The following is a 17254-nucleotide window of genomic DNA, read 5'->3' as shown; positions in this document are numbered from 1 at the left end:
TGATGGTGGAGGTAATGGCAACCATGTGGGTTTGTTATTGTTTCCTACCTCCGTCAACCCGCGCATCCAGTTGCGCACCCACGCTGATTCTAACCAATTTCCGAGTTCTACTGTACTATAGTACCGACAGCTCTCTTTTCCTCTCGACTCATCGGGTTTTTTCGCTTAGTATTAGCTAGCTATACAGTAACAGTTCACACAGACTACTGCGTGTGTAAGTAGGGATTTAATGCCGACTGCGATGTGAAATTCAAAACTGACTCACAAGCGAATGGAAGATAGGCTACTAATACTAATACGATATTGTTCTTGTTTCAATGTTTTGTGTGTCAAGCGTAAAAAAACAAAACAACCAACCACAACGCGAGACCTTTCGATTTAAACAGTTTCTCATCTAATCAAACTGTGGTTTTAGTTTGTGTTGTTCAATTCGAGACTTGTGGATGTTTGCAGACCCACTCAAAGACCAGGTAATTGTGTAGAAATTAAGTTCAATAATAATAATAATAATAATAATATAATAATATAATAATAATAATAATAATAATAATAATAATAATAATAATATAATAATAATAATAATAATAATAATAATAATAATAATAATAATAAATAATATAATAATAATAATAATAATAATAATAATAATAATATGATGATGATGATGATGATGATGATGATGATGATGATGATGATGATGATGATGATGATAATAATAATAATAAAAGATTCGCCTCTATAACCATAACGGCCATGGAGCCGAAGTTTATCATGAAGTGTTAAACGGAAATTATTATTAATAGGTAGCTTTCCACCCTTTGGATAGGATACTATTCTATCGCAAAGTATTCTATTAGATTGAAAAAAAAAAGTGATCTTTATATAGCGCAATATCCACTAAATGTGGTCAAAGCGCTTTACAAGGGGTCCCTGGTCAACAGCAACATTTAACATGTAGGACGGGACATGACGCCTGTTAGGCGATATTACAATTTTTCGGACAAAGACAACGCTGTTAACGGCCAGGTACTCATTTTACACCTCTGTACGGTGAGAGAATGTGAGTAAAGAGTCTTTTCCAAGGACTCAACTATGCGCCGAGCGCGAGGCTCGAACCCAGGACCTTCCGATCCGAAAGCGAGTGTCATACCACTAGACCACATAGCCGCACAGATTTAACGGCCCCGGCTGGTCTAAGCTGCTATACATAGGTGAGAAATTTTTTTTTTATCTCGATTATGTTTTTGTTTTTGTTTTTAGGTGTTTAACGGCGTGTTTTTTCGACACTATTTAGGTCATTTAAGCGCCCGTAATCTCGATTACATCTGTCTCTTGATCTTAAGAGGGTAGAGCTCTACCAATTGAGCTATCGGGACCCCTACTTGTGAGTTGTGAGGTAAATTTGCATAATGGGAGCGATCTATATTCATGTTTTCGTCCAACCAGGTCATCAATCACATGCTTTGTTGCTGTCCAACGATTGGATTTTTCTTAACAATTGTAAATGTTATAAACAAACCCATGTGTCAAGCTGAATCAAATGACCAATAGTGATATTAAATATTTAAAAAGCTGGTGAACACCTTTCACTATGTGGGTCACTTTGAGCACATTTTGCAATGTGACCAATGACCTCGAGCATGGAAAGTTAATATAGATCATGCCCATTAAACCTTACTAGAGTACCTTTTCCTTTGTTTTAAATTGATCAAATGTTTTAGTTCTTTATTTCAGATTTATATGTTTATATAGTGTTATTAGTCGATTCTATTTAAGTTACATTGTGTTGCAAAGTTTACATAAGTTTTCCGCAATTCAGACTTTTATTATTATGATACATATTCTACATCTATAATTTTTGTGCGCTATTCAGAAACTAATCAATTTGCCCGTAACAGGTGCAGCAAAATTTAGCGTTAATCATGACGTAGGGGGTCCCGATATCTCAGTTGCTAGAACACTCGCTTCACAATCAAAGGAACCGAGATCGATCCCAGGTGCAGTCGATATTATTTTTTTCTGAACATAATTTAAGTTTTCACATATATTTCTGTGTTGGTTTTATTCATCAATGGGTAGAACAGTGGATATTTTACTTAGACTCATACCATCCATAGTAAAACCTATGTAGTTAGCTATGTTTACCAATCAGTGTCATTGTTTTCGAATATGACATCTGAATATAAATAGTCTACGAAACAAATTCGACGAAATTCAACCATTACTTTTGGACAATCTGGTGGACATGCTTATCATTTCTGAAACTAAAATTGATTCAACCTTTCTGGACTCATTGTTTGCAGTTGAGGGCTTCAGATTTGAACGTCACGACAGAAACAGCAAGGGTGGAGGAATAGCAACATGGATAAGATCTAACATTGCAACCAGAAGAAGACCGGACATAGAATCACACAACATAGAGGGAATCGTCCATGAAATAAATCTAGGCGATGCTAAATGGATTATATATTCCATCTACAGACCACCATCAACAAAGGACGAGATATTTTACAAACAAGTCAGTCCCATGATAGACAAAGGTGTCAAACATAGTGACAATCTGTTGATAGTTGGCGACCTAAATTACGATATGAACTGTGAAAACAAATCAAAAACTCTATGTGATATATGTGACGTTTTTAACTTAGTAAATATTATATGTAAACCAACATGTTTTAAAAAGAACTGCAAACCGTCTTTAATTGATGTTATGCTCACCAACAAACCCGATTTATTTTCTAAACCTCTAAATTTTTCAACAGGTGTCAGTGACTGTCACAAAATGATTTCAACTTATATTAAACATAATGTTCCTCAAATTAAGAAAAACAAAATATGTTATAGAAGCTTTAGGACCTTTTGCGAGAAAAGTTATCAGGAAGATTTGCATTCTGTTCTAACCAAAAACCAGTAATTCAGAAAACGACGTAAATACTGAATATAGAAAATTTATCGATAAAGTAATTTTAATCTCAAATAAACATGCCCCTTTAAAAACTAGATACCCACTAAGGAAGCCAGTACCATACATGAACAGTGAATTAAGAAAAGCTATAACATCAATTAAAGACGGTTTGCAGTTCTTTTTAAAACATGTTGGTTTACATATAAAAGAATGCTTCATAACAAATACTTGAAAGAAAAAAAAAATATCATGGGAAAGTTATAAAGAACAACAAAATTATGTGGTAAAATTAAAAAGAAGTTCAATTAAACGTTACTTCTTAGAAAGGTGCACCGGAGGACAGAAGTCAAAAGATTTCTGGCCAACGGTCAAACCATTCTTATCGAAGAAGCACAACAAAGATCAACAAAAGATTGTACTTCAAGATGGTGATAAGATATTGAATAATGTTGGTGATATCTGTAACAATTTTAACTCTTTCTTTGTAAATGTTGCAAATGACATTGGTAAAGACGTTGTTTTTGATCAAGAAACTCGCCCAAGCATCAAATCCATCAAAGAAAACTTACCCGACCTTCCTAAATTTGAATTCAAAGAAACTGATTCACACAGTCCAGAAAGTTATCAACAATATCAATATTAAGAAAGCAACTGGTTTTGATAATTTTCCGGCCAGACTTCTTAAAGCTGGTTCCCCCGTGCTGGCTGAACCAATAACGAATCTAATTAACAACTCAATTTCTTTTTGTGTGTTTCCTGATCAATTGAAATTAGCACAAGTCACGCCTTTATATAAAAAACAAAATCCTCTAAATGTAAAAAAACTATCGCCCTGTTAGCATTCTACCTGTTGTTTCCAAAGTATTTGAAAAAATTATATTTCAGCAATTATCAATATATTTCGATGACATTTTTAATGACTACTTGTGTGCTTTTCGTAAAGGCCATGGTTGCCAAACACTTTTACGTTTAATTGAAGATTGGAAAGAGGCATTAGACAATAACAAATATGTCGCTGCAATCCTCATGGACCTTTCGAAGGCTTTTGACTGCTTGCCTCACAACATTCTTATTGCTAAACTAGCTGCCTATGGGTTAGAACAAAAAGCTCTTTATCTAATTGAAAATTACTTGAGCGGAAGAAAACAACAAATAAAATTAGAGGATGCTGTGAGCGAGTGGGCAGGCATTAAAAAAGGCGTTCCACAAGGATTAATTCTTGGACCATTACTTTTTAACATTTTTATAAATGATATATTTTACTTTATCAGAGAGGGAAAATAATATAATTATGCTGACGAAAATACCCTGTCATATTCTCATTCAAATTTCGATATGCTTTTAAAAACTATTGAAAATGAAAACGAAATTCTTATCAAGTGGTTCGAAATAAATTGCATGCAAGCAAACCCGGACAAATTCCAGGCAATTGCAGTAGGTACAAAAACACACACAAAGAAACCCACGTTCCATATTGGAACTGCAAGTACAACATGTGAAGAAGTTGTAAAATTACTAGGGATCGACAAAGACTACCAACTAAAATTTGATTTACACATTAAAACCATCTGCCGTAAAGCTTCTCAGCAATTAAATGTCTTAAAAAGGCTTGGAAAATACCTTTCAGAATTGAACAAGTTAACAATATTTCAATCTTTTGTATTGTCAAATTTCAATTTCTGTCCACTAGCTTGGCATTTCTGTTCTAAAACAAATTGTGATAAACTTGAAAAGAGCACTGTGTTTTATTTATGAAGATGACAAAAGATCCCACGACCAATTACTTTCAAAGATCAAAGTCCCCTCCCTACAAATAAGATGAATGAGAACAATTGCTTTGGAAACGTTAAAAATTTTATACAAAATTGCTCCTCCTTGTCTATCTGATATGGTCATTTTGAAAAATAACAGATACAATTTTAGATATTCAAACCTCCTTGATATTCCAAGGGTCAGAACAACGTCTTATGGCAAAAGATCTTTCAGATATTCTGCTGCTGTGCTTTGGAATGAACTTCCCGAGCACATCAGGAAAATTTCAAATTTCAATGTTTTCAAAAATCATATCCTCTCATGGAATGGCCAGCCATTCAAATGTAATATTTGTAATTAATCTAACCGTACATATATATATATATATATATATATATATATATATATATATTATATATATATATATATATATATATTATTGGACCTGGGAAACATTTTGAAAAACAAACAGATGTCGTTCGGGATTAGATTCCGAGTCTTGAAGTGCTACGTGTGGCCAATCTTGTTATACGGATGCGAAAGCTGGACTACAAATGCAGAAACACAAAAGAACATTGAAGCTTTTGAAATGTGGTGCTTGAGAAGGATGCAGAGAATATCGTATACTGCACACAAAACGAACGAAGAAGTGCTAAAACAAACATACCAACAAAGGAAACTAATGCCCTTAATAGCGGATCGACAACTATCCTTTTTCGGACACATAGTAAGATAAGATAAGAATGAATACCTGGCAAGTTGTGGAAAAATACCTAGTAAACGCGCCCGGGGGAGACAAAGAAAAACACTCATAGACCAACTGAAGGGCTTCACCAACCTAACAATCCAAGAGCTGTTTGAAAAAGCAAGAGACAGGGAGGAATGGAGAGAGATAATTCATGCAGTATCCGAAGCCTGGACCAGGCATGGAACCTAGAAGAAGAAGAAGAATATATATATATATATATCATATATATATATATATATATATATATATATATATATATATATATATATATATTATATATATTATATAATATTATGTTACTTTTCTTTGTGTGTCATGATTGGAATCTTGATGAGGGAATGTTTTAAAGGAAAATGTATTACTATGTATTTTTATGCACTATATGTTATAACCTATGTCGGTCAAAGGCTTCTATTAGCCTGACTACATTATCTATGAAACATTTTTAAAATGCCGACAATTAATAAATATTTGAATTGAATTGAATTGAATTGTTTACATTTTGACGAATGTCCGAGAGGCGTGGTTATCTAAGTGTCAATTACTAACCCAAAAGCGTATTTCCTAGATAGACAGACGATTATGATGTCAAATTAAAAATTTATAGTAATAATGACAGAGTGAGAATTATTTATCAAACTACCTTTACACATCGTTCTAAAGGAAACAAAGTTGTAGAGGGACGTATTTTATAATAGGATTCAATAGTCTGATGTCACGTCCGCCCAGCAAACGAGAAGCTTGGTTCTAAACAAAGAAAATCGTTACATCAGACAATTGAATCCTATTGAAAATCTAAAAATTCGTAATTTTTGGGATATAAAGATTGAAGTCGCTCTAGTAAGCATTAAATATCAACAATTTTTCATCACAAGGATTAAATAACTCTTCAAAATACTTTCAGCACATTTAGTGGATATTGCTCTATATAAAGCTAAATTTTTAAATATTTTTTTTTAGTCTGGCATCAACTCTCATTTTCAATAAATTTCTAAGATTTCGAGATGCTCATGAAGTTCTGAAATTGGAGCCAAAATTTCGTAATTTTATGAATTTATCGTAATAGTAGGCAGGTATGTACTACACACACACACACACACACACACACACACACACACAAATAAAAAAGCTGTTTTTTTTAAATATTATTATTTTGGCCAGAAATCTTTTTCTTTAAATATTGATTGATTAAAAAGACTTATATAAAAAAAAAAATAAAAAAAAAATAAAAAAAAAAAAAACCAAAAACAAACAAATTAAAAACTCTCATATATCCTCATCCTCGCAGAGTTCATTGAGATCCCGGGTTTGAGAACTTTTTGATGACTAAATGAGGGTCGATTTATGAATCGATATTCAAAGGACAAGTTTTCTGGCCAAACTTTTAATACTTTTTGTTTTTTATCTCAGAGTACAGCAGCTCTAGTTGAATCAGTTTTGCTAAATAAATTATGTGACCTTTCATGAACCCTTTCTTGGTCACACCATTGATGATGGTGGTGATGATGATGGTGGCGGTGATGATGATGATGATGATGATGATGATGATGATGATGATGATGATGATGATGATGATGATGATGATGTTATTGTTGTTGTTGGTGGTGATGATTGTGATTGTTTTGGCTGAGGGGATAATGATGATGATGATGACGACGACGATGATGATGATGATGATGATGATGATGATGATGATGATGATGATGACTATGATGATGATGGTGGCGATGCTGCTGATGATGATGGTGATAAAAATGACGACGATGACAATGATGAATGTGATGGAGATGGTGGTGGTGGTGATGTGGCGACGACGACAACAACGACGACGCCGACGCCGAGACGACAACTACAACGACTATAGTGATGAAAATGATGATGACGATGATATTTGACAACGATGATAAAATTGACCATGCTTTTCCAGGTGGAATGAGGTATGGCCCCTCAAGTAACTTGGATTCCCCCAGATGGTGGATGGGGTTGGGTGGTTGCCGGTTGCTCCCTACTTCTCCATATACTCAGCACTGGTATATTATTGTCGATGGGCGTTCTCTACATCTCCTGGATAGAGGAGTTTGATGAAGGCAGGAGCACCACTTCTTGGGTGATTTCTATTGCCATTGCTGTTGCCTTTGGAATGGGTAAGTTTAAAAAAATGGAACTTTTATATAGCGCAATATCCACTAGATGTGCTCAAAGCAACGTATCCTGGATAGAGGAGTTTGATGAAGGCAGGAGCACCACTTCTTCGGTGGTTTCTGTTGCTATTGCTGTTGCCTTTGGAATGGGTAAATTAAAAAAAATGGAACTTTTATATAGCGCAATATCCACTAGATTTGCTCAAAGCGATTTCCAATGGGTACTTGACCAACAGCAAAGTCTCCTGGATAGAGGAGTTTGATGAAGGCAGGAGCACCACTTCTTGGGTGATTTCTGTTGCTATTGCTGTTGCCTTTGGAATGGGTTAGTAAAAAAAAAACCCATTATGCTTTTATACAGCACATTATCCACTAAACGTGCTCAAAAAGCTTTAGAAGGGGTTCCTGACCAACATTAACATTTAACATGTAGGACGGGACACGACGCCTGTTAGGCGATATTACAATTTTTTTTTCCCGAACACAGACAACGCTGTTAACGGCCAGGTGATTTTACACCCGAGTTCGGTGAGAGAATGTGAGTAAAGAGCTTTTTCCAAGAACTCAACTATGCGCCGGGGGAGGCTCAAACCCGGGACCTTCCGATCTGTCAGCGAGTGTCATACCACAAGACCACATAGCCGGAAGTAAAAGATAGGATTTTAAAAAAAAGTAGTTCTTCAGAGCCTTTTGGTCCATGGAGCCGGAGTTTAATCCCGGATTCTATAGCGTGAAACGGACAATATCAATTACTTACCCACTCCCCTTTGGATAGGACGCTAGTCTATCGCAAAGTACTTTCTGCCAGATCTAATAGACCCAGCTACCCAATCACTGCTGGGTGGACAGGGGAGTTAGAAAAAAATATCTCGGTTGCACCAGGGATCGATCTCTATGCCTTTGCGTGTGAAGCGAGTGTTCTACCAACTGAGCTATCGGGACCACCAAAAAGATAAGATAAGATATCATTTATTGATCTTTCATGGAAATTATAATTAAATATCTCATCGATATTATGTAACAAGGCATTTCCACATTCTGGTCATACATTCATTCATTATATTCAATGGACTTAAAATAAAGGCTTAACCAATAAGCATTTTTTACCCATTAGATTTGTGAGTGGGCATAAATAAATTTCTAAAAGTATGTATTAATTAATTAGAGAATCTAATTAGTTTACGTTATACTTACATACTTACTTAGGCCGCCCCTTGGGGCGCCCAACATGAGCCACAAGTCTTCGCCATTCTGTCCCGTCCTCCATAAGCGTAAGCAGCTCCCGGGTGTTGTCCATTCCTGTGTCATCTAGCAGACAGCCAATGTACGTTATTATTGCAAATTAAATCTAGAATTTATATAAGTAATAAATAGATCTTTTAAAAAAAAAAACCTTTAAAGGAATATGTATAAATATAAAATAAGTAAAGCAAGTCACATTTCGTCCAACAATACGGCTGTTTCGACACCGAGGCGCCTCGTCAGTTGTCAGTTGTGTGATCTTCTTTGATGGAAAGTAGATATACTCTGTCAGAGCACTGTCAAAACTACAGGGCATCCATTAATTATAATAATAATGATTATAATTTATATATATATATATATATATATATATATATATATATATATATATATATATATATATATATGTATGTATATATATATATATATATATATATATATATATATATATATTATATATATATATATATATATATTATATATATATGTATATATATATATATAAATTTTTTTTTTTTTTAAATAATACTATATAATGGGGCGAGGTGGTCGAGTGGTTAAGGCATTGCAAGTCCCGCTTTAGGCTCTTTCGTTTTCGGACAAGATTATTGTTAACCTCCAATTTGCTCACTGTGAGAACATGGGTGATTCCTGTTGACATCAGACATCTTGTTTGATGAATTATCTATACTCCTTCGTGGAATGCCAAGGCGACCATATCTTATGATGTCATGGCGGAAGGGCATAATTTTTTTTTTATTCATTTGTAATTGTGGTCACCATTCATTTATGAAAAACACTCAGTCATAATTAATTTTTTTTTTTTTTTGTTTTTGTTTGTTTGTGTTTTTTTTTTTTTGTTATTGACATTACAAAGCATTTCTCGGGGTGGATTTTTATCTGCCAAGTTTGTGCCCATTACGAGGGAAGTGACGTCACGACTGTTGAAGCCAATTTGAAATGAATTCAAAGAGAAGGCTATTAAATGAATAATAATCTAATATTAGCTTGTGTAGTTTATCTAAGCATAGCGAAATATACACTGGCGTGAGATGAACTCCGTTCTTATGTTTGTGTGTGACTAAAATTTTTAAAAATTAGGAAAATAAAGGTGCATAATTGATATGTGACAACCACCATCCCGAACCAATAACACCATCGTCATCATCACCATCACCATCTCCACCATTAGCATCAATATCATCAACATCACCATCATCAACACCAGCATCATCAATTTCACCATCATTCAACATCTGCATCGTCACTGCCATCATGTCATCACAAAACCAAAACATCCATCAACAACTATCAACCAATGTGGTTTAAAATACATCAGCGGCAATGGGCCATTATTTTAAACAATCCTATTGAGTGAATGCATCATATCGGTCCTATTAATTGCCGCCCGGGGCGTAATTTGAGGAGCTTTCGGAAGGCGGAAGACTTCTGGAAAGGTTCGTACAGGTCTGAGGGCCTCCGGATGGCTTGAGAATGCTTTAAATGACCTCCGGACGGCAATTAGTAGGACTTAGGATCCCATCGTATACCAAATCCAGTCCCTTGATTACAAAGACCATTCCACATGGAACTAGATAGAATCTCATGTGTTGTGTCTTGTTGTTATTTTGATGAATTGTTTGATTTTATGAGTTTCCTAAAACATTTTCTTATCATAGCTGCCTAACATTAATCTTAGAAATGTTATATGTTTATGGGTATATAATATATATATATATATATATATATATATATATATATATATAAGTATCAATCCACTATTAAGGTGACCACTGTGAAATGCACCAATTGGAGGACCAAGCATATGTCTTGTTCAAATTGATTAAACTGTTCAATCTTTGTTCAAATGAGTATAGTTTGATTCCCTACAATGATTTATGAACACAATTCTGATGCTTGATGATCACAATGGTATATAGAAAATTACTCGGTCCCCCTAATGTTTTACTAAGTGTTTCTGTAGCTTTAAGGAGACATTTGGTAAAAACATGTTTTTAGGGAGACCACATTAAAAAACCCTTTTAGGGAGCCCAGTATATGTTTATATATGTGTATACCTAAGAGTGCATTTTCAAGTGAGCTACCATCAAATTGTCTAAAATAAAGTAAGTCCTTAAGATTAAGAGCTTCATGGCCATAGTGTCGAAGCTTATCCCAGTGTGCGTAGAGTGAAGTGGCCGAGCAACGCATTTACTAACTCCTGGGAAGGTCCATCCCTCAGAAGGGGCGCTCAGGGAAATAACCTGGGACTCAAACACGGCAAAAAATATTCCCAGTTGCTCCGTGCGCCATTGTTTTTGCAGTCCCCGACCCCTTTAGAAACCTGACGACCCAGGTTAAGATCAGAGATAGAAGGGACCAGGCAGAGTAGTTTATTTGTTGTTGTTGTATACCACTGAATGGACTTGGTTTGTTTTGTTTTGTTTTTAAGGGTTTTACGGCGCTTGCAACACATTAAGATCATATCAGCGCCAGTAAAAAGGAAGAAAATGGGATAGTAAAAAGTTCTGGAACTACAATTAGAGCACCCAAGAAAAAGTAAGGCAAAGGGGATTTGTTTCAAATAGGAAACAGTAGATTCCAAGAGCCCACTATCAAAGTACTTAGTTTGAGATCACCTAAACGTCTCATTCAGACACAAGCACAGGTCCCAACAAAGAGGGATACACTCAAATGATTACAAAGCATAAATAATATGTAAACAAAACAATAAAGAGCATAACAGACAGATGATTTACAAGGGAAAAATATAATCTCCCAAAACTCGAACTATACATTTGACTGTTTCCCTCCCAGCCAGGTCCTGGACAAAACCAAGTAATCCCATCCGAGACAAAGACAGAAAACAAGTTGGAAAACAGACATAGGGGGATAGAAGATGCAACGAGTACGTCCCTGCCCATTATGGGAAGTCGGGAACCCCACCCAGTGAATGGAGTTGGATGGATAGGACAGCAGATCTGATGGACACAATGAACGGCTTCAATCAACATCTCATTCACTTTAACTTGCACAATGCTTGCTTTGGTTTCGTGGTAGACAGTTCGTCTGACGCCCGAGTTGCCAGGGTTCGAATCCATATTTGTGGCGATGCAGAGTCATTGTAAAAGTCTCATTTACAGTCTCACTTGTGTTAATTGGAGTACGTTACTGAATTGTAACAACGTTGTTCGTGTCCATATAAATGTATACCAGCTGCACGTTGAGCTCATTGTGGGTCTTATGATACATCAAGCTCGTGTAAAATTATATTTACATTTGACCGAAAAATGATACATAACGATAGAAGTCTACAAATCATATTGCAGGTTTATTTCAGTTCCAAAAGCCATCACAAACATTCATCCACTGTATCACATAAGTCTTTGGTCACCAAATAAAAGCATGAAGTTTGCTATGTGTACAGTGCAACATAAAAGGATAGAAACAGTTTTACTGATAAAACCCTCAAATGATAACAAACCAATATGTTGTTGCTGGTAAGTTGCTTAATTGCATTTGTTAAAAAGCATAAACTGTGAAGCAAAAGTGTTGAAAATCGTTTGAATAAAGTTTAATGCAAAAAAAATAATTCTTAAGCACTTTATGCCGTTCTAAGCTGTCGTTGCTGCATTTTTTTTCATTATTAATTATTATTATTCTGATTAAGGATGAGGGGATAAAGAAAGAATGAAATTAAATGCACAGAGGTGTCATTTCTTGACAGTCACCTCTAAAGATTGCAACTCTTAAAATTATCATAAAAAGAATAGTGAAATTTTACATTAGGTATCTAGAAAATGCTGAACATAAAGCTACATTGGCCAATTAAGTTAGGGTTAGTAGAACGACTTTTTATTCTGCCATATCTGATTCTTTCAGATAGTTCTACATAGCTGCCAACTTTTCAAAAATAAAATAAGGAACGCTCATTTGGCCCGGGATGAGGGGCGATGTGTGCCGAAGCCCCGCCCCCCCCCCCCCTTCATCGAATCGCAACATATAAAAGTCAGCCTTTTTAATTACTATTACTAACACTAACAAGTTTGAGATGACAGAGGCTAGTCCAAATGTTGCTCAATTATCGGGTTTAGTACCAGCACATTTGAATCGTTAAAATGACACTTTCCACAATGATTGTTGTTTTGTTTTTAAGGGTTTTACGGCGCTTGCAACACATTTATGTTTTGTTTTTTGTTTTTAAGGGTTTTACGGCGGTTGCAACACATTTAGGTTATATCAGCGCCAGTAAAAAGGAAGAAAATGGGATAGTAAAAAGTTCTAGAATTACAATTAAAGCACCCAAGAGAAAGTAAGACAAAGGGGAATGGGAACAAATAGGGATCAGATGTAGATTCCAAAAGCATACCACCAATGTACTTAGTTTGAGATCACCTATGTCTCATCCGGACACAAGCACAAAATCCACCAAAGAGGAATACACTCAAATGCTTACATTATACATTAAAAATAACCAATATAATAATACATAACAGAGAGATGATTTACAAGGAAAAAAATATCATCTCCCAAAACAATAACTATGCATTTGACTGTTTCCCTCTCAGCCAGGACTCCGACGAGGGCCCGGAAAAAAACCAAGTAATCTCATTCCAAGACAAAGACAGAAAGCTTGTTGGATAAGATATAAGGGGATAGAAGACACAGTATGTACCTCCCTGCCCGCTATGGGAGGTCAGGATCCCCACCCAGGCAACACATTTAGGTTATATCAGCGCCAGTAAAAAGGAAGAAAATTGGATAGTAAAAAGTTCTAGAATTACAGTTGAAGCATCCAAGAGAAAGTAAGACATAGGGGAACTGGGAACAAATAGGGATCAGATGTAGATTCCAAGAGCGTATCACCAATGTACTTAGTTTGAGATCACCTATAAGACTTATCCGGACACAAGAACAAAATCCAACAAAGAGGAACACACTCAAATGCTTATGTTTTGTTTTTAAGGGTTTTACGGCGCTTGCAACACATTTAGGTTATATCAGCGCCAGTAAAAAGGAAGAAAATGGGATAGTAAAAAGTTCTAGAATTACAATTAAAGCACCCAAGAAAAAGTAAGACAAAGGGGAACTGAGAACAAATAGGGATCAGATGTAGATTCCAAGAGCATACCACCAATGTACTTAGTTTGAAATCACCTCCAAGTCTGTTTTTGTTGTTTTTAAGGGTTTTACGGCGCTTGCAACACATTTAGGTTATATCAGCGCCAGTAAAAAGGAAGAAAATGGGATAGTAAAAAGTTCTAGAATTACAATTAAAGCACCCAAGAAAAAGTAAGACAAAGGGGAACTGAGAACAAATAGGGATCAGATGTAGATTCCAAGAGCATACCACCAATGTACTTAGTTTGAAATCACCTACAAGTCTCATCCAGACACAAGCACAAAATCCAACAAAGAGGAACACACTCAAATGCTTACATTATACATTAAAAATAACAAATATTATAATACATAACAGAGAGATGATTTACAAGGAAAAAAATATCATCTCCCAAAACAATAACTATGCATTTGACTGTTTCCCTCCCAGCTAGGATTCCGGCCAGTGCCAGGACAAAACCAAGTAATCTCATTCCGAGACAAAGACAGAAAGCATGTTGGAAAACAGATATAAGGGGATAGAAGACACAGTATGTACCTCCCTGCCCGCTATGGGAGGTCAGTATCCCCACCCAGCTCAAATGCTTACATTATACATTAAAAAATAACAAATATAGTAATAATACATAACAGAGAGATGATTTACAAGGAAAAAAATATCATCTCCCAAAACAATAAATATGCATTTGACTGCTTCCCTCCCAGCTAGGACTCCGGCGAGGGCCAGGAAAAAAACAAGTAATCTCATTCCAAGACAAAGACTGAAAGCATGTTGGAAAACAGATATAAGGGGATAGAAGACACAGTGTGTACCTCCCTGCCCGCTATGGGAGCTTTCCACAATGAGATCAAAATTCAGAACGGACAATATAAAGAAAGAATTCAACTGCCTCAACTTTGATAAGGACCAATACACAAGAAGCACAATTGTAAAATAAATGAAATAACTTAAGATGGTTAGAAATGCATAACTACCAACCTGGTACATCACTTGAGAGGGCGTTTTGGGTAAAAATTAGGTGAGTTCAGATAAAAAGTAGACGATTGCATATATGTTTTCTTTCATGCAACATAATGGTCTTTAAGTAGTATACTATAATAGTAGTTATAGTAAAATGCACCTTATTATTAGAGAATTCCTACTTCTTTACTTTGACAAGATAAACACACCTAAAAATGGAGTATACTTATTTTTCTTGAACCTAAACCGTTACAAAAGCTTGCTTGAAAAAAAAAAATTAAAATCAGATGATGTTTTTAAAGGGATTAAATTTATATATTTCATAAATTAATAAAGGGAAATAATCATTGTCATCTTTAATCAATATAAGCAATTGATTTTCTTATTGAATACCTTCCAATCAAAAAGGTGGATTTAATTTTATTCTTAATTAAAATAATATTTGTAACAAATAGTGAAAGTATCAATACTATCTTAGAATATTCAAAGTATATCAAGGCTAACATCCATATCCTATGCAAATCTCCAATACATTATGAAAGGTTTGAGTAAAATACAGGCGTCATATAAACGAATGGAACTTTTTTAATTGTTGAAAATCATTTATGATAGAGGCATAATTCAAATTAAAGAGCTACACAAATGGAGATTATGCTCTCACTGGACACCAATAATAATGATAATAATAATAACAATAGTAGTAGTAGTAATAGTAATAATAATGGATCAATAATAATAATTCATTAGGCTCACATGGCTTTTTTACCACAAATTAGTCAAAAATTACAAAATACGGATTTTGAACTAAAAATAAGCACTTACGGACTCAGGAAGTCAAATACGGAACAAATCCGTTTTTAACAGAACGGTTGGCAGCTATGGTTCTACAAAGCATTTGTCTCTCAAGCTGAGCAAATGAATGTTCATATAATATAAAAAAGGATATTGCAATGATGAACAGATTGTACTATATAAAGATAAAACGTTTTTGTAAACCCCCAAAATATGTCAATAACACTATACAATACAATGAATGTAATACAAATCAAATTCATGATTGTCATTACACCGATTGAAACGCTCTTTCCCTTCTACATTTATTTCTTTCATTAAAAATCTTTGTCTTCACCAAACTAATTAGTGTACCTTCAGGGATTCCTTTTTGTGAAAATACCCTGTGGTGTTTTAAGAACAGAATAATTTCAGACTTTCTAGGTAATGATCCCCTTGAACCATGTGCTGAAACATCTTCGACAAAGTTTTTAAAATATGACTTGACTCTATCTGTATCCTCATCTGACCATGACATGTATCTCCGATTTTTGCTTGAATTCCTCTTGGGTTCAGTTTGTTTTGAAGAACACGTAAGCTGATTTGGCACTCCTGCTTCACCATCAAATATTTCTTCTTGATTTGCAGCTGTTACTATGAATGTTCCAAAATTTGCATTTGAGTCTCTATTCACTACAGAGTCATTTGTTTCAATGTTACAATTTCCTTCCCAGTGACCGATGCTGAGTTATCAATTTGACCCAAAAAATGACCAACTTCTGTTATTTCTCGTATTGCAAGTGGACACTGATAAATGTTTTGATTGATTCACTGTGTCCCATATGTCGATAGAAGACATCTCTCTCGTGTTGTGGGACATCTAGTAAGGCAAATAATGTCGAAGCTCGGTGCCTAAATTTATCAGCTATTAACAACTGGGGTTTCTCTAAATCCTTTACTAAGGAAGTGACATATTTGATGGCAATGTAACCACTTACATGATCTTTGGATATTCCTGTATTTGGAAAAAGAAATGGGTTGTCTGAAATATCAACAGCTTTACGCTCCTGTGCAAGTTTCCTTAAAGGCTGAATTGTGTCATTGGGTATCAACACAGGGACCAACATCCTGCTTCCCTTTCCAGACTGATAGGCCAGCTTATACTTCTCAAGTAACGCTTTTTCCAGAGGATCAGTGACATGTTGTACAAGCTGGGGATCAACCCATACACCTGAATCTGCATCATTCCAGTCTTTTAACAACATCCTTGCGGGTTCTCCGCCTCTCCTCGCATTAAACATTGTAAGCCTAGCTACGATGACATTGCGAAGCCTAACAAACATATGTGAATCAAATAATTGATAATCATCCTCACAAATACGGACCATCTCTTCAGTAATAAATTGCCGTAGCTTCTTTATATCATTCTCTAATGGCATCTCTTTGGGTTTTCTCAAATTTGTTCTCTTTGCTTCACATTGAACTCTGGCTGTAAAAAAAATACTATCCCAATTATAATCCAGGACAGCTTTGAACAAATCTATCTCTGCGGATTCTTCCATTTTGTTTTGCATTATATATTCCCCTTTTAAGAAATTAATTAACTTTTTCAA

General features: G+C 35.2%; 1 protein-coding gene across 1 annotated transcript in view; it reads left to right on the top strand.

Annotated features, from left to right (window-relative positions):
- The first annotated feature begins 205 nt into the window (after positions 1 to 205).
- The window catches only part of LOC144970592 (monocarboxylate transporter 14-like), a 47183-nt gene continuing 30134 nt past the window's right edge, over positions 206 to 17254 (top strand). Inside the window, exons 1-2 of the mRNA XM_078910373.1 lie at positions 206 to 470; positions 7333 to 7549. Of these exons, the coding sequence (XP_078766499.1) occupies positions 7345 to 7549 (205 nt within the window). The 5' untranslated portion in view covers positions 206 to 470; positions 7333 to 7344. The remainder of the gene's footprint in view (positions 471 to 7332; positions 7550 to 17254) is intronic.

Source organism: Berghia stephanieae, chromosome 4, assembly GCF_034508935.2.
Source record: "Berghia stephanieae isolate SIO BIC M18660-M18661 chromosome 4, UCSD_Bste_1.3, whole genome shotgun sequence".
NCBI lineage: Eukaryota > Metazoa > Mollusca > Gastropoda > Nudibranchia > Aeolidiidae > Berghia > Berghia stephanieae.
This window is presented reverse-complemented; position numbering and strand designations above follow the sequence as displayed.